Source organism: Epinephelus lanceolatus, chromosome 22 (assembly GCF_041903045.1).
Source record: "Epinephelus lanceolatus isolate andai-2023 chromosome 22, ASM4190304v1, whole genome shotgun sequence".
NCBI lineage: Eukaryota > Metazoa > Chordata > Actinopteri > Perciformes > Serranidae > Epinephelus > Epinephelus lanceolatus.
Window position 1 is genome coordinate 39,155,874 of NC_135755.1, and position 22,053 is coordinate 39,177,926.

Genomic DNA, 22,053 nt, shown 5'->3' on the forward strand with positions numbered 1-22,053 from the left:
TTTCATTAATTAATTCAGATGCTAAAATAATAGCTAAGGTACTTGCGTGTAGGCTTGAAAGACACCTGCCTTTTCTTTCTGATCCGGACCAAAATGGGTTTGTTAAGGGACGTCAAGCTTTTCACTGTGTCTGCAGGGTCCTAAATGTTATTTATGCCAAGAATGAACATCCAGATACAGCAGTACTTTCGTTGGATGCAGAAAAAGCTTTTGATCGAGTTGAACATCGATATCTCCACAAAGTACTTGCTCGTTTTGGCTTTGGTAATTATCTTTCTAAGGGGATTAAAGTTTGCAACCCGGTTGCATCAGTAATAAAAAATGATATCATATCCAACCCTTTCAATCTTTCAAGAGGCACATGTCAAGGCTGCCCCCTCTTGCCTCTTGTATTTGTGATTGCAATTGAGCCCCTGGCAATTGCCGTTAGAAATAATCAAAACATTATCGGTATTAATATCAATAATATTGATAACAAAATAGGTTTATTTGTGGATGAGATTTTAGTTTTTCTATCCCAGTTAGAACAGTCAATTCCCAACTTATTCAGTACCATTAACACTTTCAGTAGACTTTCCGGTTATAAAATTAATGAAAAATCTGAAAAATTTTCCTTAGACACTCTGAAAGAGTAAATCCCCTAGTTCAAACACCATTTAAAATAGTTAGAGATAGCTTAACATATCTTGGTATAAAAATCACCCCTAAGATTGACAATTTAGTAGAGGCAAACTACAATCCAGTCATAGAGTCAGTTTCTGAATCTATTAATAGATGGTCCGCGTTACCAATTTCCATGATAGGATGTATCAATATGATTAAAATGAATGTTTTTACAAAATTTTTGTGCCTCTTTGGTTCCATTCCTCTTGGTCCTCCAATTAACTTTTTTCAAAGCTGAAAAGCATGTTTTGTAATTTTATTTGGAACAACAGGCGGGCTGGACGTAGCTTATCTCTGCTATATCTCCCCTGTGAGAGGGGAGGCCTGAAAATCCCAGATCTTCAGTGGTATTATTGGGCAGCCCAACTCGCCACTGCCTCCTGCTGGATTTCACAGGAAACACCATGGACCTGGATGAGTATTGAGAGAAACATGACATCCCCTCTACCACTCAATTAATATTTATATTCAGCTAAATTAAAAGAACTAAAGAAATTAACACATAATCCCTTTGTTAAAAACACGATTCTGGTATGGTTTGAGATACATAAGCATAGAGGTGAAACTCCTGTTTTATCCCAATTTACACCAATCTGGGGCAACAGTGAGTTTACACCTGGTAAACAGGACCTGGGTTTCAAAAACTGGACAGTCAAAGGCCTGAATAAAATTGCAGATCTATTTCAATCAATCAATCAATCAATCAATCAATTTTATTGATAAAGCCCAATATCACAAATCACAATTTGCCTCACAGGGCTTTACAGCATACGACATCCCTCTGTCCCTAGGACCCTCACAGCGGATAAGGAAAAACTCCCCAAAAAAAACGGTAGAAACCTCAGGAAGAGCAACTGAGGAGGGATCCCTCTTCCAGGACGGACAGACGTGCAATAGATGTCGTACAGAACAGATCAACATAATAAATTAACAGTAATCCGTATGACACAATGAGACAGAAAGAGAGAGAGACAGAGAGAGAGACAGAGACAGAGAGAGATGCAGGACAGACGGTAATGACAGTAGCTTACAACAACATTAATGAAAGTAATAATATTATAATTATAGTTCTGGTTACTGTGGTGCAATATGTTGAAAGTATATATTAATATCTAATAGTATATATATGTGATAATAATCATATGTGTATAATAACAGTAGAAGTATGACTAATGATAACAACAGCAGCAGGAGGCATCTGGCAGGACCACGGCAGCAGCACAACCACAGACGTCACACTATCCAGGCACCGCTGCAATAAGAGTTAACCTGAGAGACAGTGGAGCACAAAGGCTCCGGAGAAGAAGCCGAGTTAGTGACATCCAGAATGGCTGAGTTAGCAAGATGCAGTAATAGGACACGAGACAGACAGAGAGAGAGAGAGAGAGAGAGAGAGAGAGAAGGAGAGAAGGTGCCCAGTGTATTATAGGGGGTCCTCCTGCAGACTAGGCCTAAGTCAGCCTAACTAGGGGCTGGTACAGGGCAAGCCTGAGCCAGCCCTAACTATAAGCTTTATCAAAGAGGAAAGTCTTAAGTCTAGTCTTAAATGTGGAGACGGTGTCTGCCTCCCGGACCGCAACAGGAAGATGATTCCACAGAAGAGGAGCCTGATAGCTGAAGGCTCTGGCTCCTGATCTACTTTTGGAGACTCTACAGACCTCGAGTAACCCTGCATTCTCCGAGCGCAGTGTTCTGGTGGGATAATATGGCACTTTATGGATTTTACAGGGAGCCAGTGCAGAGAAGCTAAAATAGGAGAAATATGATCTCGTTTCTTAGTTCCTGTTAGTACACATGCTGCTGCATTCTGAATTAGCTGGAGAGTTTTTAAGGACTTACTAGAGCTACCTGATAATAGAGAGTTACAGTAATCCAGCCTTGAGGTAACAAACGCGTGGACCATTTTTTCTGCATCTTTTTGGGTCAGGATAGGCCTAATTTTGGCAATATTACGCAGATGAAAAAATGCAGTCCGTGAGGTTTGTTTTAAATGAGAATTAAAAGACAAATCTTGATCAAATGTTACTCTGACGTTTCTTACGGTAGTGCTAGAGGCCAGAGCAATGCCATCTAGAGAAACTATGTCATCAGATAAAGAGTCTCTGAGTTGTTTGGGGCCAAGAACAATAACTTCAGTTTTGTCTGAATTTAACATCAGGAAATTGGTGCTCATCCAGGTTTTTATGTCTTTAAGGCAATTATGAAGTTTAGTTAATTAATTACTTTCTTCTGGCTTCATAGATGAATACAACTGTGTATCATCCGCATAACAATGGAAGTTTACAGAGTGATTTCTAATGATGTTACCTAAAGGAAGCATATATAGAGTAAATAGGATTGGTCCGAGCACAGAACCTTGCGGAACTCAAAACAAACTTTAGTACGTAAGGATGATTCATTCATTCATCCAACCAAAACATTTCTTTAAATACTTACAAATAAGAAACTATCTACCTAATCTCACCTCTATAGAAGAAATGGCAACAAAGCAACACTCTAAGAGGGGATTGATTTCGGGTTTCTATGCAATAATCATGGATGGATCTGGAGTCTCATCAGATAATAAAAGGCTTGCATGGTGTGAGGACTTAAATTCCGAAATTTCTGCCGAGGACTGGCAGGAGACTTGCTTAAAATCTCAAACACAAACAATAAATACCCATTTTAAACTACTTCAATACAAGTGGATTATGAGAACATACATAACACCAGTTCAGTTAAATAAAGTCGACTCCAATACTCCCGACACGTTACAAATGTGGTAGAAAGGGCACATTATATCACTGCCTATGGGACTGCCCACACATCCAGGCTTTTTGGATAGAAGTGATGGATATATTACATGTCACAGGGATAAATCTATTATTGTGTGCCAAATTGTGTATCCTTGGTATTTTCCTGAAAATTGTGAATTAAGCAAGGCAAACAAGACTATGATTACACTTTGCGTGTTACAAGCAAAACATACAATAGCTATATCTTGGAAATCCACCACTAGACCAAGCCTAAATGTTTGGCTTACAGGATTGTCAAATTCTCTTGTACTTGAAAAATTAACATTTATTATTAAGGGTAAATATCTTTGATAAGATATGGAGATCTTTTATGTTATTCTTAGAGGGGAAGAAAGCATTAGAAGCGTGCTTGCCTTGAATGTCAATGTCAGCCTTTGAAGACTGTGTACTTCTATGTCTAATATGTATGGGTTTTTTGTTTTGTTTTTTTAAATATATATTTATATATTTGAAGTGCTTTTCTTTCCTGGATAACAGGACAATTACTGGACCACGACACTTAAGGACAATTTTTGCTTTGGACTGTGTTAAACAATTCACTCTGTTGCCTTGTCAACTCAGTATATTTGTGAAGAGCCTTACTGTGATTGTTTTGTTCTGCACCTGTGTTATTTGTTGTAAGTTTTTTTTTTTTCTATGAAAAATGAATAAACATATTTGCTGAAAATTATAGAACAATAACCACATTTATTACTGGTTTATAAGACACTATAAGACTCAAACAGTGTCATATAAAGGTTGATAAATTATTAATATGCTCTCAGGGCTCGAAACTAATGATGTCCCGACGTCCTGGGGGCTATAAAAATTACTACTGGGACACAAAGATGATGTGTCTGGGACAATTCCGGGACAGCTAAAAAAAAAACAAAAAAACTAAGCAATATCGAAATAGTTATTTACAACGTCATTACGTATGGGTATCTGAATGTCGCTTTTGTCGCTTGAATAATTTCAATAAAAACTTGTAAAATAAAAACAGTGGCTTTTGCTGCACCTGATCTGGCTCCACATGCGCGCGCATGCACACACACGGAACTTCACTCGCTGCATGACGGTCACGCTGGGTGCCACTCGCCAGCTATGCATGCCACTCCACATCAGTGCATAGAACCTAGCAATGCTGAGATGGTTGAAACAACTGATGCAAGCTCCTTCAGTGCCGCTCCAGTTGGAGTAGGATGCGACACTTGGCTTCAGGACTCTGAAGGCGATGTGTCATCTGTTTCTGCCCCTGTGGTAAGTTAGTTTGTTAAAGTAGGCTATAGGCTAACGTTAGCTTGTTGATTTTTTAGCTAGTTCTAGTTCTTTGCGATAGCTAACACTAGCAACTCAGCTAATCATGTACATGATGGTCTTACAAAGTTATAAAATGTGACTGTGTGTTCTAAATTTTGATGTTTATGATAATGACGGTCACGTTACAGTTAATCTGAGGAGGTGTAACTTACTCGGTTCATTCAGTCAGTAATAATTAGGCTAGCAACTTTAGCTACAGAGGAGAAGGTCATACTTGAACTAGCAGCCAGTCATGTTTCTAAATTTCCTACAGGTAAGCTGAGTATAATGAACACCCAGATAACAGTAGTACCTTAGTGTGTAACTGTGACACTCAGAGACATTGACTTTGACCGCGATTAAGAGAGAGTGTGTGTGTGTGTGTGTGTCGCGGCTCGTGGAGAGTGCCGCTAGAAATAGCTTCCGTAGCTAAGTGCGTCACTAATGACGTTCTATGTGAGTTAAAGTGAGTGAAATGTGTATGAAGATGCATATGGTTGAGATACAAGAGTGACAGTAATATTTGTGAAGCAGGATGAGCAGAGTGAATGTGTCAGGAGCATCAATGAGCTGTGTGTTATGTTGAGCAGGCTAATGGATATATGCTGCGTCATGTTCATGCTAACTCCTGCTGATCTGCTAACGCCATAGCCTGACTTCATTCCTCTCCATCAGTAAGGTTAAAGGAACATTTCATACATTTTGGCAATTGAAGTTTGTATCAGGCTCAGTGTGTAAGTGTTTTATTATCACTCTTGTGAAACCATTGTGAGAGTAATTCAGTACAAGCCTGTGGATTAAAAATGAGGGAAGTTAAAATAAATGTGTTTATGGGTTTAATTCTGAGCCTTCTCTTTCAGAAGGATGGGCTGACATTGCAGATGGTGTCAGATTGACTGCAGAAGACGACCCTGGCTCTTGTAGCCATGCAGGTAAACAAAATAAACTCCCTACAGAGGAATAAATATGCTACGGTGTATGTTTAGCAATCGTGGCAGTAAAAGTTTTTTCTTCTGTATTTCAGACAATCCCAGGTCAGCATCTGAAGCAGTTCCTGGATGAAGTGGGACCTTTTCCCGGAAACACCTTCTCTGGTGTAAAACTCAACAGGAAACAAGTGGATGATGATGACTTCCACAAAGTGAAAGATAAACTAATGGCGGCCTTCAAGACACCCATATCAAGATTGCGAAGCCTCACCACGAGGTTGTCACAGAAGCCAAGGCTTCTGTGACAACCTCACCACGCGGCTTCGCAATCTTGATATGGGTGTCTTGAAGGCCGCTGTCACCATGTTTGACCTAAGCAACTGGCCTGAAGACATCACTGACCTGGCCACCTTTTGCCTGGCTGATGTTGAGACTTTTGTCACTCACTTTCAGAAAACTGATGGGTTACAGGAATCTTTGTGGAACTCTGTATTCACGAACAGTCAATCTAAGTAACAAAACTTGTGAAAAAGCCAAATGAACTCAGATCTGTCATTTTTTTTAGAACTCAGCTATTAGGGTGTCCAATCCTTTTTCCTGTTTTTGACAATAGTGGTTGCATTAAAAATCAACATGAAAAGGAAATATGTCCTTATGTTGTGTTTTCACCACAATTAGTAGGCTGAAGTCTCATCACGAGTATGGAAGCAAATCGTGACTAATATTTAAATTAAAATGTATTTGCAGAAATGCTTAAAAAGTCAGAAAAATGAAAAAGAAAAAGTCATTTGAGATTTAGTTTTCAAAATATGCCCCAGCAAATAGATACCAAAATTCAATTTGAAATGTAAAATTTGAAAATTAAAATGCATTAACTGCTGACTTGACAGTCATTTAAGCTAGTAGCAGCTTATACTTGTACTTATAGCTTATACTTTGTAGACATCTTGATTTCCCAAAACTGAATAAATACCACACAGTCCAGCAACTTTTCCGGGGGAAACCCTGTGACATTGACACGTTAAATAATTTTCATACATACAAAGCTGCCTAATATAATTTAGGTCTGCCCTTTAAAAGTGTGTGTATAGCGCACTGAATGAGTCTTTGGTGTGAAGAGGACCTTACAAGTGAGCGCATTGTGTTTTCTTATGACAAGCAGTAATAACATCTTTGCACAAAACACTCACACACTTTTACAGGGCAGATCTAAATTATATTAGCCTAAATATTTAAGATGATTACTTATGTATGCAATGATTTATTGATATTAAATTGTACTAATATTTAAATGTATAGACAATATAGATAAACATACAGTCCAACAATTCCTTTGATGCATATTTTTTTACTTAAAAATTTAATGCAGAACAGCAAGATGGCATGATGCAATTTAATTTCTATCATGATCAAGATCATGCTGAATTAATAGTGTCGTAAATATATCTATGAAACGTATACAAGTTTACAAGGGTCTTTGTTGACTGCAGCTTGTTAGCTATGGCCTCCAGGCTTATTACACACTCATGTCAATAGGTACTCCATATCACATCAGTTAATCTTAGCTGTGCATAATTTATTAATTTCACGATGCAGCAGATTCAATATTTGACAACCATATTTTATGGGTTAGAATCAAACCAAGGCAGCTTTGTATGTATGAAAATTATTTAACGTGTCAATGTCACAGGGTTTCCCCCGGAAAAGTTGCTGGACTGTGTGGTATTTATTTAGTTTTGGGAAATTACGATGTCTACAAAGTATAAGCTCAAGCTGAGTGTATCGGCAATCCAACTACAAAAAATGCCTGTTGAGGGAATCCGAAGCTATTTTTAACTCATGTTGGTGTGCAAAAACGAGGTCCTCCATGGTACGCTTTGAACACTTTATTGACTTACAAAAACGTTAAAAATACCTACAAAAAGCCGGGTGTAAAAAAGACTTAAAACGAGCTAGTGCCACAGGACAAAAATACTACGCTTATAACGAAAACCCATTCACTCGACACACACACAAACACAGTTGAAAAACTGTGTGGTCTCCCCTAATTCTCATTCCCTGACACCGATCAGCTGTGACTCCCCTATCTAACCTACATGTGACTGATCACCACCTACGCCCACAGCTGTGCAGGTAACCTGTAGCAACCATAGTGCCTACCATAAACACACCCACATTCACACACACAAACATACACAAATCTAAATTGGCTGCAACACTCAGAGACACGGCATCTGCTACTAGCTTAAATGACTGTCAAGTCAGCAGATGTATTAACTCCGTAACTCAATGAACGGTCCATGAAAAAATTATTTTTTTCCAGCAGATATCTTAGTTACAACGTGACTGAGCTAGCAAAGCAGTTTTGTGTTGCTATGTGTGGTATTTATTCAGTTTTGGGAAATTACAATGTTTAGAAAGCACAATCTCAGGGAGCACCATGATCTGTGATGCATCCATATATCAAATGTGCACACCGCCCCCTACCGTATTAGATGGGTAGCACCATGGTCAGCACGGAGCTGAAGAAGAGTGGCTACTGACGTCACTCTCCTGCGCCACTCAGATTGCCAAATCATTTTCGAATTATGGGCACTATTTTGCAGGGCAGACCACGAAAATGAAATAGCAATGTCTTGTTTGTTTTCTTTTTGATTATGGCGTAAAATGGGCAGTCTTGAAGAAGAAAATGCAAATGCAAATAGGTTGATTGATTATTCATTTTATTTATGAGTGAAATAATGCAACCACATTCTTAAAATGAAAAAGCATTTCTGCAAATGCATTTTAATTTTCAAATTTTACATTTCAAATTGAATTTTGGTATCTATTTGCTGGGGCATATTTTGAAAATTAAATCTCAAATGACTTTCTTTTTCATTTTAATTAAGTAAAAGAATGAGCAGTCTTGAAGAACATTAAAATGCAAATAGGATGATTGATGATTAATTTTATTTATGAGTCAAATAATGCAGCCACATTCTTAAAATGAAAAAGCATTTCTGCAAATACATTTTAATTTAAATATTAGTCACGATTTGCTTCCATACACAAGTGAATAAAGCAGCTAACTCTGAATCAATCTGCTCAAATGTTTAAGTTCAAATAACTCATGTTTGTCGTAGTATGCCATTTTGAGGAAATGAGATTCCCATGATCCTTTGCTAAAGATAATAATAACATACTAGAGTGAAAATCATCAGAATTCTTTAATGTTGAAATAATGATTGATATCTGGATGTTGCAATAGGTGCATAATTAATAGAATTATTAACTTCAGTGAGTGCATAATAAAGAGTTTATGAATGTCAACAAGACACTGTTCCCACGTTAGATCCAGTAGCTGCAAAGACACATTATGAGCTGTTAATAAGTGCATATTAATAGTTTATTAGCCTTTATACGACACTGTTCCCACTTTAGATCCAGTAGCTGCAAAGATGCATTATGAGCTGTTAATAAGTGCATATTAATAGTTTATTAACCTTTATACGACACTGTTCCCACTTTAGATCCAGTAGCTGCACAGACGCATTATGAGCTGTTAATAAGTGTATATTAATAGTTTATTAGCCTTTATACAACACTGTTCCCACTTTAGATCTGGTAGCTGCAAAGGATCATTATTTACTATTAATAATTAATAATTACTATTAATTTCATCTCATAGGGTTTTATAGTGTCTTATAAACCAGTAATAAAAGTGGTTATTATTCTATAATTAACCCTTATAAATTATAATTAATGTGAATAGACATCTTATTAATATTTAGTATAGGTTTATAAACTGTTACCAAAGTTTCTATTAAGTGCGTATAATGCTCCTATAAGCAATAATAACTCAGTCAGTTATGCTGTAATAAACACTTAGTCTAGTCTTACTAATGTTAATAAACATCTTATACCATCTTGTAAGTGCTCATTAACTGTTAATTTGTGCTTATTAAGCACTAATTAGCACTTATTACAGTACCTTAATATAAAGTGTTACCCATTTGATTTTAAGGTTCTTGGTAAGACTCGCTGTGGTGGAGAATCAAAAAAGTGCTCTCTGCCCATCATGGCAGAACTAGTCTTAGCATAGCCAGCAGTGTCAAAGCAGGTAACTGAAGAGATGAATGGCTGACCTTGCTGTGGGTGGGGTATGTTTGTGTGTGTGCAGGGGGTCAATGGAAAATGAATGGGTTGAGGAGGGTGTCAAGGGCCCCTGGGGCAACAACAGCAGATCTCAATTATCATAGCTGAGTGACAGACAGACATGTAAGTGCTTAACTGCTCACCAAGGACCAACAGGGTAATAGAAGTCATGTGTATTTGTGAATGTGTGGTTGTCAATGGATGCGTGTGCTGTGGACTTCCCTCCTTTGAGTCTCCCAACCCAAAATCCCCCACTCTAACGAAACCTGAGCTGGCGAAGTCAGAAAATAGTGACAGAAAGTGAAGGGCAAAATAAAGGATATTTGGAGTACCACCTTGTTTCTCCATAACTCCCCCCCTTGATGCTGCCTGCAGTGTGAAAGCTGTCAGCCCTTAACAAAGCTGCCTGTGTTAGTGGAGAGTGAACTGGAGAGGCTGTCTGTCTGGGCCAGCAACCCAGGCACAGGAGCTCTTTCTGGCAGCACCACGTGGTCCCCCCTCCTTCCACTCATTCTCCATCCCTTTTCTCTCCTTGCTTCTCTGTCCTTATAGATAGATTGTGAATGGTGGGTCTGGTGCAATCAGGCATGCCAAACCAATCTGTCTGGACGGGCCCCTATGTCACACATGACATCCCCAAGATTAAATAGTGGTATGCTACAAAGAAGGACACAGAGTCCCAGGGGTCTCTGAAGTTGCAAGGAACCGTGCCTGGGCTGTGTTGGAGGTGGGGGTGTTGGGCTGCACCAGGACCACCAGTTGACAAGAGGTACAGGACTCCAGGGAAATGTTGGGGGTCGATTGACGGATGAGTCCTATGTACAGGGAGGCTGACAGAGAGTGTGTTAGTGTGTGTCATTAAGGGAGGCTGACATGCAGAAAGGTGTGAGTGTGCAGTCACACACCACACAGTTAGGTGTGTACAGAGACGGATGGGGACATATATGTGTAAACAAACACACACAGTGTTCCTTGTCCAAGCACCTGAGTTGTACAGGTGCAGGAAAAATGTGTGTGCGCTCAGTATGTGTGTTTGCGAGTGTGTGAGACCAGTAAGTAACATAAAGAAGTGTGTGCCACAAGCTAGAACTGAACAATTAGACCAATGTAATGTTTTTTTTAATGAGTTCTCTGTCATATACTGCTTTGATTAAACATTCAGGCTTTTCAATAAATTAGCCAATCCATTTGTCAGACCAGACACCTCTCAAACAAAGACAAAGCAGAGAGAGAAAAGTACAGGGCCAAGGAAGAAGATAGACTCACTGATATGAAGTGGAAGTGTTGCATGAATTGACCATGTCTATTTGTATTCTCTGCTATTTATGCTATCACATTGATATATAAGAACACTATAGATTACTTTGGCTGTGTTACTTACTTCTTTCCACACATAATGAGTTAATGTGACAAATAATGTAGGCAATTGTTAAGTAGTTCATTACCTGACTGAAATTAGCAACAATGACAATAGTCATTTTGATGGACCCTACTCTTTTCGTCACACCTTGCTAATATTAACATGCTATTGTTAGTTACAAAACTCTATGAATCACTGACATTCGTCCAGGAAGCTTTCTGACAAGTAGGTTTTTAGTGCACTCGAAGCATAGATCCTCAAATAGTGGCCTTCATTAACCTCAATGGCAGACACAAAGCTTTATTTTGAACAGGCTGTTAGGAGAGGGCTTACATTCCTCTTTCTCCCATTTCTAGGTCCATGCATAAGGTATCTTTTCATGTTTACCTCTTTTGAGAAGTTCAGTGGATTGATCCGTAGCAATTAATCCATCAGTACAACAACATATTCCAGCCTAGGTTTTCCTGATACCCAGCATGGCTCTTTGGAAGGCAAATCAGTCTGTCAGTCTGTCCACAGGAGTGAAATATCTCAAAAACTATTGTTTGGATTGCTGTGCAATTTGTAGATCGTTCTCATTCTAAAGTCATTAATTATTCCTACTTATTCATCCTTTCTTACATCATTTCTTACTCAATATACATCAGCTTTTCAAATAATTTGAAATATTCCACAGTATTGTCATTCAACTTTTCAATGACATTCATAGTAATTAGACCCCTTTCAACTTTTTCAACTATTCCTATTATTTAAACTTATTCTTACACATTAAAGCCATCATTAGTGTAGCATCAGCTTTCCTAAAAACCTTAAGATATTCCACATTATCCATACATTAATGGTATTATTCAACATTTGAACTGAACTGCTGAACTGAAGTACAGGTATTTCAAAATGTTCCAAATGATGGGTTTTTTTTTTAAGCAATTAACCTTTTTTTATGTTAACCATTTAACCATGAGAATTTGTGGTATCTTTTCACATTGAAGTTACAGCACTGTCATATTCTCATTCTGAATACTCCTATTCTATTTTATACTGCTGTGGCACGAAAGCAAGTAACATCCCTCCCTTCTATGGACACTACAAAGGAAAAAATTCTCCTGCCTTTGGTGTGTGTGTGAGCATTTTCTCAGTAGCCAGTGTGTCACCTCTAGGACAAGATTTACGGCTGAATTTCAGCAGGCAATGTTGCTGATTCAGCTGCTTGTTGAATATCAGTAATGGGTGAGCCTGTTTACACCTGGTAGTGACATGGTTCTTTGCCACATTAGAATGGTAAATGGTGCATGGACCTTCACTTGACCTTTCTGGTCATCTGACCACTCAAAGTGCTTTTTACATTCACTCATTCACCCACTTTCACACACTGGTGGCCAAGGCTACCATACAAGGTGTTTTAAACACACTGACACACTGATGGAACAGCCATCGGGAGCAATCAGGATTTCAGCATCTTGGTCAAGGATTCTTCAACAGGAGGAGCAGGGTATCGAACTGCTGATCTACTGATTAGTGGACGCTGTACCTATTAGCCACAGCCGCCCCTAAGAATGTGTCTCCACATAGGGCTTGGGTCAGTGCAAAAATGTTCAAACTGGCCAGATGCCATTACACAATAACATCAACCAGCTGCACATCAAAGGATGGCTTCTTTGTCGGTGTCTGACGCCTTGGGTCACTGCCCAAGCACCAGTATTTGATTACTTTGTAGAGAGATTTGGTTGCTTCATGAATCAACCGTTCTTCGCCCATGACAGTGCTTTCAGAGAAAGAAGCATGAATAAATAGAAACGCTGTGTCTGACAAAGGTTCAGCTCAATATGGTGCACCATGTCGCTTGAGGCCTGATAGGACACCTCTTTCATCGGTTTCAAATCCCAAATGTTGCCACATTGGTGCAGCTTTAGGTTTGTTGATTAAGTGCGGTCTCTCTTGGATGGAGCTGATGTTTGTTGTCCATGTGTAGGTGTCTGAGATGTATGTACCAAGTAATTCACAATTATCAACAAACTCAACAGAGGACCCACTGATGCAAAAAGGAGTGTGGTTTTGCCTGTTCTCTCTGAAGTCAACAATGATTTCTTTTATCTTACTAACATTTACAGCTTGTCATCATGGCACCATGTGTTTAGGTCTGCCACTTCTTTCCTATAGGTTCTTTCATCACTGTCATTTACTAAGCCAACTACTGTGGTGTCACCTGCAAATTTTACAATGTTGTTACTGTCATATTTGGCAACACAGTCATGAGTCAACAGACTGTACAATAGGGAACTGAGACAGCAGCTCTGGGGCGCGCTGATCCTTAGAACTAGTGCAGATGAGTGAGTGTCATCTGTTCTTTCTTTATGGGGCCTGTTAGGAAATCACAAGGCTAATTACAGATAGAGTCGCACAGACCAAGACCACCTGACATAGGTGTTTGTTTGTTTGTTTCTTCTTTCAAGGTGTACCAAAGAAGTGTGCAGAGCAAGTGAGATGGCATCATCTACAGTTCTGCTCAAACAGTAGGCAAACTGTTATGGGTTGAGGGAGGCAGTGTTAAGTATGTGGTAGATTTGACATATGATATAACCAGTCTTTCTAAGCACTTTATAATAGCAGAGGTCAGAGGAGCAGGTTAAAAATCATTAAGGCAAGATACAGGTGTTATGTTAGGCACAGTTACGGTTTTCTTAAAACACAGTGGGACCACACAGTGACAGGAACAGGTTAAACATGTCAGTAAAAAACTGAGATAGTTGCATGTCTTGAGAACATGGGAAGGAATGCCATCTGGGTCAGCAGTTTCACAAATCAGCACCCTTTTTAAAGTTTTACGTATAATCAAAGGCAGATCTAAACTAATAGGTGATCCTATATATTTTACTTTTACTTCTTTGAAAGTTAAGGGATTGAACCATCCTAAAAGAGGAAAAATATTTGCTTATCTCAAATTTGTAAAAACTGATGTCACAGGAACAGTAACAGTGTACAGAAATCCCGTCTCAAAGAGGTTGCTCATACCAGACTGAGAACCAGATGGATAGGTCAAGCATATCACACATCTTTTTCCTTTAAAGCATGAGGTGTAGCTATATTATTTAAGAAGAATGTCCTCTTTAAACATAGAGACACAATCTCTGATAGGCAAGGTAGGTTTATTATAGTCTCAGGTTAATTATATTCCACTGCTATAACTATGCTGAATGTCTATGGACCGAACTTTGATGACCCATGTTTTTACAATAAAATATTCTCCTTTATACCAGCTTCCACACCACAAACAATTCTATAAATAGGCAGGGATGTTAATTGTGCCCTGGATCCCTACCTGGATAAATCCTCACAGCTAAATCTAATTAAGTTCAACATGGCGGAATTTCTTAAAAGCTTTACCAATAATACTAACCTGGTGGATGTCTGGAGTGTATTTAACCCCACAGGGTGTGAGTATTCCTTTTTTCACCAGCACATAATTTATATTGCAGGATTGATGTTTATTTTTTTTCTAGATGTGAAAATCCTTCCAAATAGGTTGTGAACATAGTAATCTCAGATGATGCTGCCCTGTCTTTTACAGTTCATCTGACTGATACAACCACAACACCCTCCACACTCCTCAAAGACCCAATTTTCTGCTCTGATTTAGAAAATCTAATCTAATCTTTTTTCTTGTTTTTTTAAGGACTAATCAAAGTCCAGAAACATCTCCCTCACTGTTATGGAGTACCCTTAAGGCAGTTCTGACAGGGCACATCATCTCTGTTAAAGTTTACAAGAATAAAGCAAATAAGAAGACATTAATTAAATTAGAAGAACAAATTGGGGTACAAGACAATGAAAACATGCAGAATTCCTCTAGAGAGCTACATCACAAGATTCTACAATTAAAATATGAGTATCATAAGATCATAACCACTAACATAAATAAATACCTTTTAAATATGAAACAGAATTTTTTCAATTTCAGTGACAAAATCACACAACTGCCTTCTAGATAGATAAGAAAAATGGAGAGTGATGGCAATATCCATAGCATTAAATACAAGACCAGAAAAAGAAATTAGTAACAGGTTCCTTCAGTTTTATGAAGAGCTCTACTACTACAGTGCAGACAACACCTCTACAATGCAAGATTTTCTTAAAAACTATAAACGCCCATCCCTGAATCAACAAGATATAGATCTTTTAAATAAAGATAAATCAGAACAAGAAATAAAAATAGCAATTAAAGGCCTAAAAAGTGGCAAAGCTCCTGGACCAGATGGATATACTGCAGAGTACTATTTAAAAAAAAAAAAAAAATGACACCAGCTTCCCCACCTCCACCGTATGTTTTCCAGTGCAGTGGAGTCCAAGCGATTGCATCAAACTATGTATGAAGCAGTCATTACTGTAATTCCCAAAAACGGCAAGGATACTTATCCAGTGTTGCCCCTACCATTATTTTAGGGGTGGAGGTGATGACCAATGGCGGATTGGCCATCGGGACGTTCGGGACGGATCCTGATGGGCCGGTCACTAAGTGGGCCAGTGGGGCCGGCCCGGTGGTCCAAAACAAAACAAAAACTAGTGAATGTCAAGCTAGTTGCTATCTGTCAGTACTACAATGCGTGTCCCTCCCATGTTGTTTTTTTGCTGTGAGATGTTCAGAGGGAACGTAGGTGTCAGTCTTATGTTTTGATGCTTGAAGGAGGAGATAAGAGCAAAAGCGAAATCTGATTGGCTCAGCTGCAGTCATCAGTTGTTACTCATGGCTGACCAGGCTAGTTTGACCGTTAGACAGAAAGCGTGGATAAAGCCAGTAAAAAAAAAACGAAAGGGTGGTGCGGAAAAAACTTGAATAAAAAAAATTACAAGAAGAGGCAGCAAAGTGCTCCAAAATAACCAACCTGTTTGGCCGTGGCATTGGTCGACGAGCTGAGGCTGCTGGTGTTGGTACTGACGGAGATGGAGCTGGAGCCGACAGTGCCATAGCAGGTGCATTAATGTTAGCTAAAGTTCGTGAGTGTGTAATGTGCAAGGTTGGCTTTGGCAAATTGCATATTTCTTCTAGGTGTCCAGTTCAAGAGGCCAACTAGCCTACTAGGTATTGCAATAAGACATTATAATTTAAAGCTGTACTAAAAGAAAATATGTGCTTACTTTATTCCTGTGGATGCGTGCAATTAACGTTAGGTGGTGCTCCCAGTCCCAAGCACAATGAAGCTGAGGGACAGACTAACCCCAGTCGTGATGAGGAGGAGGATGAGACCAAAAATATGACAGGTGCAATGTGAAGGCATAGCCTACTGTACAATACATTTTAGCCAGAGGAAAACCTTTTCAGTAGTATTAAGTGGGATTTTTTTTTATTGTAGTAATAAGTTGACTAAAAGTTGACTATAGGGTCTATTGCCCAATGTATACCTCCTTAATTCATGGCTGTGAGCCATGGAGATATAAATTGGGCTTAAGTAATACAAGAGCAGGGCTGGGCAGGGCAGGGCAGACAGTTATATTGTGCATAAAATTAGATATAACATAAAGTTAAATTATAAGCACATAGCCTTTTGTGGCCACTTCATTATTGCATTTATTTAATAGTCTGGAATTAAACAATAACTGCTGATTTTCTTATGCAGTTGATTCTGAGGATAGCGTTTGTGTAGTGTGTACAAGCATATAGAGGATAATAGATAGAAACGTGTGGGCCAGTGTGTGGGCCAGTGTGCCTGAATGTCCCAGGCTGAATTTGTGTCCCAGTCTGCCTCTGGTGATGACAACTACGCTTGTTACTGTCAGTACAATAAAACCTCCTCGAGAAAAAAGCCAATACTTTATCAATATAGCTGATCAGCAACATGTAAACATTTAGAGAAGCGATATTTCACTCTGCTCTGTCCACAGTCTTTCATCCACCGCCGCAAATATTGGGCCCTATTTAGATGGTCTAAAACGCAAAGAGCCAGGCGTGCAGCGCATGGGCGTGTCCCAGTCACTTGCTAGTTAGACAGCGCGTTTTTAGACTGTGCGCCATGGCAGAGAGTCTAAAAGGGTTGGACTTACTCTGTGAATTAGTCACGGGTGTGTTTTGGGCGTATCATTCAATAAGCCAATCAGAGTGTCACCTCTCATTCCCTTTAAAAGAGGCGCGATTGGAGCGCGTGGCGGAGAGCTAGTTAGATGGTGGACCTACCAACTGGAAAGCGTTAGAGCTTAGATTCTCTGCCCGAGTCCGAGCCCGGCCCGGTCCGCGGGCCCAAGCCTGGTCAGGCCGGGAACATCACAATTTCATTTGTCATTATTACAAATTATGATGATCATTATTACTGTGATTAGATTGTTCTGATTAATGACTGACCATTAAGACGTGTTTCTGCTAAATATTTTAATGTGCACATAATAACCTTTCATATTGTAATCATATTTTTATTTGTTATCTTTTGCATATGTGTGGCTGCTCCGTGTGTGTCTGAGCAGAGTGCACGCGCGTTATGCACCCGCCTAGAGACGCATATTACTAACTTGTTTAACAGCGAAATACTGCACTGTTGACTTTAGACCAGGTTTTTGTTAGTCACTGGCACATTTACTTTTTACGTCATCTAACTAGCAATGCGCCATGACTGCGCCTGACCACTCCTCATTTTTAGACCAACACACCCAGAGAAGCACAAGTTCATTTGCTAGTTAGACAACGAGGGCGCAGGGCGTGAAAATGACAACTGCGCCTGCATCTAAATAGCAATGACTCTTGCGACATGGATTATGCGTCCTCCGCCGTCCGCTTTAGACCATCTAAATAGGGCCCATTATGTTATAAACAAGCACAGGGTGCTTTCCATCTAATAGCTAGCTGTTACTAACAAGCTAAAACAACAACTGTTTATGTTAAGCAGTTTAGCTCAGTTTGTCTCATATCTTAAAGCTTACCTGTGGTCATGTGACCTGCAGGTCAGTGACTCTCCTCAGCAGCAGACAGAGGAGCAGAGAGGACAGGAGGACTGATACTGACTGATGTCTGTGTTCTTTATTCTATACTAACTTTATTTAAGTTTATATTGTTGCTTTGCTATTTTAATATTACTGTTGCTGCTCTAGAAATAATATTTAGTTATAAATTATTCAGTTTTATTCCTGTTGTGAATTTATTCTTTTTAAAAAAAATAATTCGTTGTAAATGTTACACTATTAGTTCTCTGAGAATCTCTTTCACATACTAGAAAAAATTGGTACTGTAACTGAAAAATCTCAAGTTATATCGATATCAGATTGAATCAGGACCCCTTGAACTGAAATGGAATCGATTCAGGAAATCAGTGGGGATACCCAGCCCTAGCGTGCGCACACACACACACACACACACACACACACACACACACAAACAAACACACACACGTCTGCGCACACACAGACATATGCGCGCACACACAGGTGAGCACACTCTATATCTGCGTTTTTTAAATGCTCAAAGGGTGGTGAAGATGGTGAAGAAGAAATGTTCCAATGTTTAGTTCAACGTACAGTTCCAATAATTGTTCACCATGGTTCCTTTAGATATTTGTGTCGGTGTCTGTCTACACCCCATATGCTGTAAACCTATGGGAAACACTGTTATCCTCGACTTGATCATTTTTTCGGTAGCTTTTCACGATACTATATCCACTGGACCCAGAGTGAAATCAGGCCTATCAGACTACAAGACCCAGCCTTCCTAAAATCATTGCTGCTGTTTGCTTTCAAGTGCCTTAACGGCTTGACACCCATCTACCTCTCCAACTTGCTGGAACCCTATGTCCCTCCAAGGTCCCTCAGGTCCTCCGATCAGCTTCTCCTGGCCGTCCCTAAATCCAGGCTGAAGCTCAGGGGAAAACGGGCTTTCGCAGTGGCAGCCCCAAAGTTTTGGAACGAGCTGCCTCTGCATGTTAGACAGGCCCCTACTCTGCAGGTGTTTAAATCACGCCTCAAGACACATTTTTATTCTTTGGCTTTTTCAAGCACAGCCTGAGTGATTGGTGTTCTTCATGTGACACTGTGTATGTTTTTATTTATGAGTTGTGATTGTGAGTCTTTTACTTGTAAAGCACTTTGGTCTCAGCTCTGTTGTTTTAAATATGCTATATAAATAAATTGGTATGGTATGGTATTACCTTTTAAGATAACTGCTGATGAATTTACATATTTAGGTATACAGGTCACAAAAAATACAGTAAAAGTTTTTGAGAGCATAAATAGAGAGATGTTGAGCTTTTCGAATGATGATCCATAAGTGCGTGCTCATGAATCACTCTTTAAACAAAAGCTGCTGGAGAAATGACAATTTGTAAGTATAGAAATTATTTGTAGTTACAGAAAGAAAAAGTCTAAATTAATTTGTTATACAACCTGCCACACTGATTCTCATTTCTGATACATGAATTAGTTTCACTGGATTAATTTAAAGATAAAAAAAAAAAAAAAAAAAAAAAAAAACATGAATAAAAGATGAATAAAAGATGACTTAAACATTTTGAATTTTCGTCAGCTAAAACTAGACTAAGACTGTGAAGGATACGATAACTAAAATGTGACTAAATCTAATAAGCATTTTTGTCGCAAGCCTAAGGTTAAATCTAAAATAGCTGTCGGAATTAACACTGGTACATAGATAACATTACTGAAATGTGAATCTGCAAAGATTACTTCCCTCAGTGTCACCTTTATGTGAGAAATGTGGGACTTGCAAGGCCACCCTTGCTCACAGCTCTGTACAATGTCCTAAGACTTAAATTTATTGGATCAATATTTTTAATACTATTTTAATACAATTTGCCAATTGAAGCCAGATCCTCTAACAATTACTGGGAGTATGAGTGATCTCTTATTGTCTCATCTACATTTTCTTAATTTCTGTCTCATGTTTGCTAAGAAATGCTTAGTAATGTTATGGAAGGGGAAAGGCACACCTGACGTTAAAATGTGGCTTGCTGACACTATCTGTAGATGGAGAGAATTAGAAACCTTAGGATGGATCAGACACATGGATTTGATGTAATCTCTCATTTTATACCTCTAACAAAGTTCTTTTTCCATTCATGTTTTTCTTTGCTTCTCTTTTTTTGTTATTTATTCATTTATATATAGTTTTTTTTTTGTTTTTCATGCTTATTTGTGTAAAACAATAAAATATAAATGTATGTCAGGATGGCTTAACATACTGCTCTTTTTTGTCTTTTCCAAGACTGACTACGCTGTCTGTCTCTGAAAGAGATTACTGTAGTACTAACCCTTCAACCAAGTATAATTTGCAATATTTAAACATGTTGCTCTTTGTTTCTGGTTTATACCATTGCTTGATTTCTGCTGTTGGAAGATTTTCCTTATTTTTTTATTTTATGTACAACCATCAGCAAATGAGTACCTATGTACCTCAATAGAATATGTACATAAAATTGCCTCTCAGCAAATAATTAGTAAAATGGGGATGGATGAGGAAAATAAGAGATCCGGTTTCGCATGTGCAGTTCTGATGAAATTGCTCTTCAAAAAATGCAAAAAAATACTCATAAGCAAAGTTTGTCTCATCTTTTTAGTTATTTCTTCTGTCTCTCACTGTTATGGGCAGTTATATTATCACAGGAAACTGAATTTGAATCACTTAAATCTGAATTGTTCCAAAAAAGTACAGTTTTCTCCTGTTTTCTCATTTCTGCCACTTTTAGGGTATCAGATACTTTCAGAGCAACTGAATTCAGTTTCATAATAACATCACATTCAGTTACAAGTGTTTTGGAATTCAGTCCCAAACTCATACATTTAATTTCAAATTATGCTACTTGGCAATAGCTCAGTCCATAGGGACTTGGCTTGGGAACCAGAGGGTCTCTGGTCCCTGTAAGGACCAAGTATAGAGCATGGACTGATAGCTGGAGAGGTGCCAGTTCGCATCCTGGGCACTGCCAAGGTGCTCTTGAGCATGGCAGTAAGCCTCCAACTACTCAGGGCACCTGTCCAAAGCAACCCCCTTTCTCTGACATCTCTACATTTAATGCATGTATAGGTTCTTTTTCCTCTTCTTCTCAGATTATTTTTTGAATGCAGTCATTTGAGGTGAGCTATATAGATTATGTTTTCGTATTCAGTTGCAATTATTCAAGTTGAGATTTTCAAATTCATATGCATATGAATCAAATTCAGTTTTTACTGACACATATTTTGATGCACCATCCCCACTTTAAATAGCTTACATTTGTGGTTCCCAACTGGTCCAGTCATAGGGTCCAGATTTCTCCTTAGTCATCAGTTAAAAGTCCATACACTTTAATATATTCAGCGTCATACTGGCAGTTGGTCATGTTGTCGAGCTAGTTTGCTGTCTCTGTTAAGTAGCTGTCTCTTATTCACTCAGTCTACAGCAGGAAACTGCACTTCAGAATAAAAGCTCTGTGCTGGTTACTTACTGGACTCCAAAATAAAGAGTTTTTTTACAAATTTTCACATTTGCGAGTAACTTGCTATCCATTCAGAATGGACCTACGACCCACTTTTGGACCATGAACATTTAGTTGGGAGCTACTGGATTACATGGTCATATACAGCCATCCAGCACAGAGTTTTGTTTCTGTTTCGAAATATAAGTAAATGTATAACTGTATATTTAATACTGTATAACTCTTAACTAAATATCAATATATTATGTCTTATGTTTTTTTATTTACCAACTTTAGGTTTTACATTTTACCAACAGTAACAATTCCTTTGTGTGTGTTTGTGTGTGTCACTGCAGGTTACCTGTATGTTACCTGTCTCATTCAAAACTGTTCAGACAAAATGGTGACGGCTCAGTTTCTCGGCAAAATCGACCACAACTCACTGCTGGTGCAGGACGACTACATATTTGTCAAGGTAAACATCACAACAACAGGAAAGGTATTCATTTTAAAAT

General features: G+C 38.7%; 1 protein-coding gene and 1 long non-coding RNA gene across 2 annotated transcripts in view; both read left to right on the forward strand.

Moving 5' to 3' along the window:
• sorcs2 (sortilin-related VPS10 domain containing receptor 2) overlaps positions 1-22,053 on the forward strand; it is a 1,194,681-nt gene that overhangs the window by 929,278 nt on the left and 243,350 nt on the right. Inside the window, exon 7 of the mRNA XM_033609881.2 lies at positions 21,895-22,013. Coding sequence (XP_033465772.1) covers positions 21,895-22,013 — 119 coding nt within the window. The remainder of the gene's footprint in view (positions 1-21,894; positions 22,014-22,053) is intronic.
• LOC144459953 (uncharacterized) lies at positions 4,520-5,896 on the forward strand. The gene is made up of 3 exons (XR_013488668.1): positions 4,520-4,697; positions 5,597-5,668; positions 5,761-5,896. It is a non-coding gene; the product is annotated as an uncharacterized LOC144459953 (long non-coding RNA).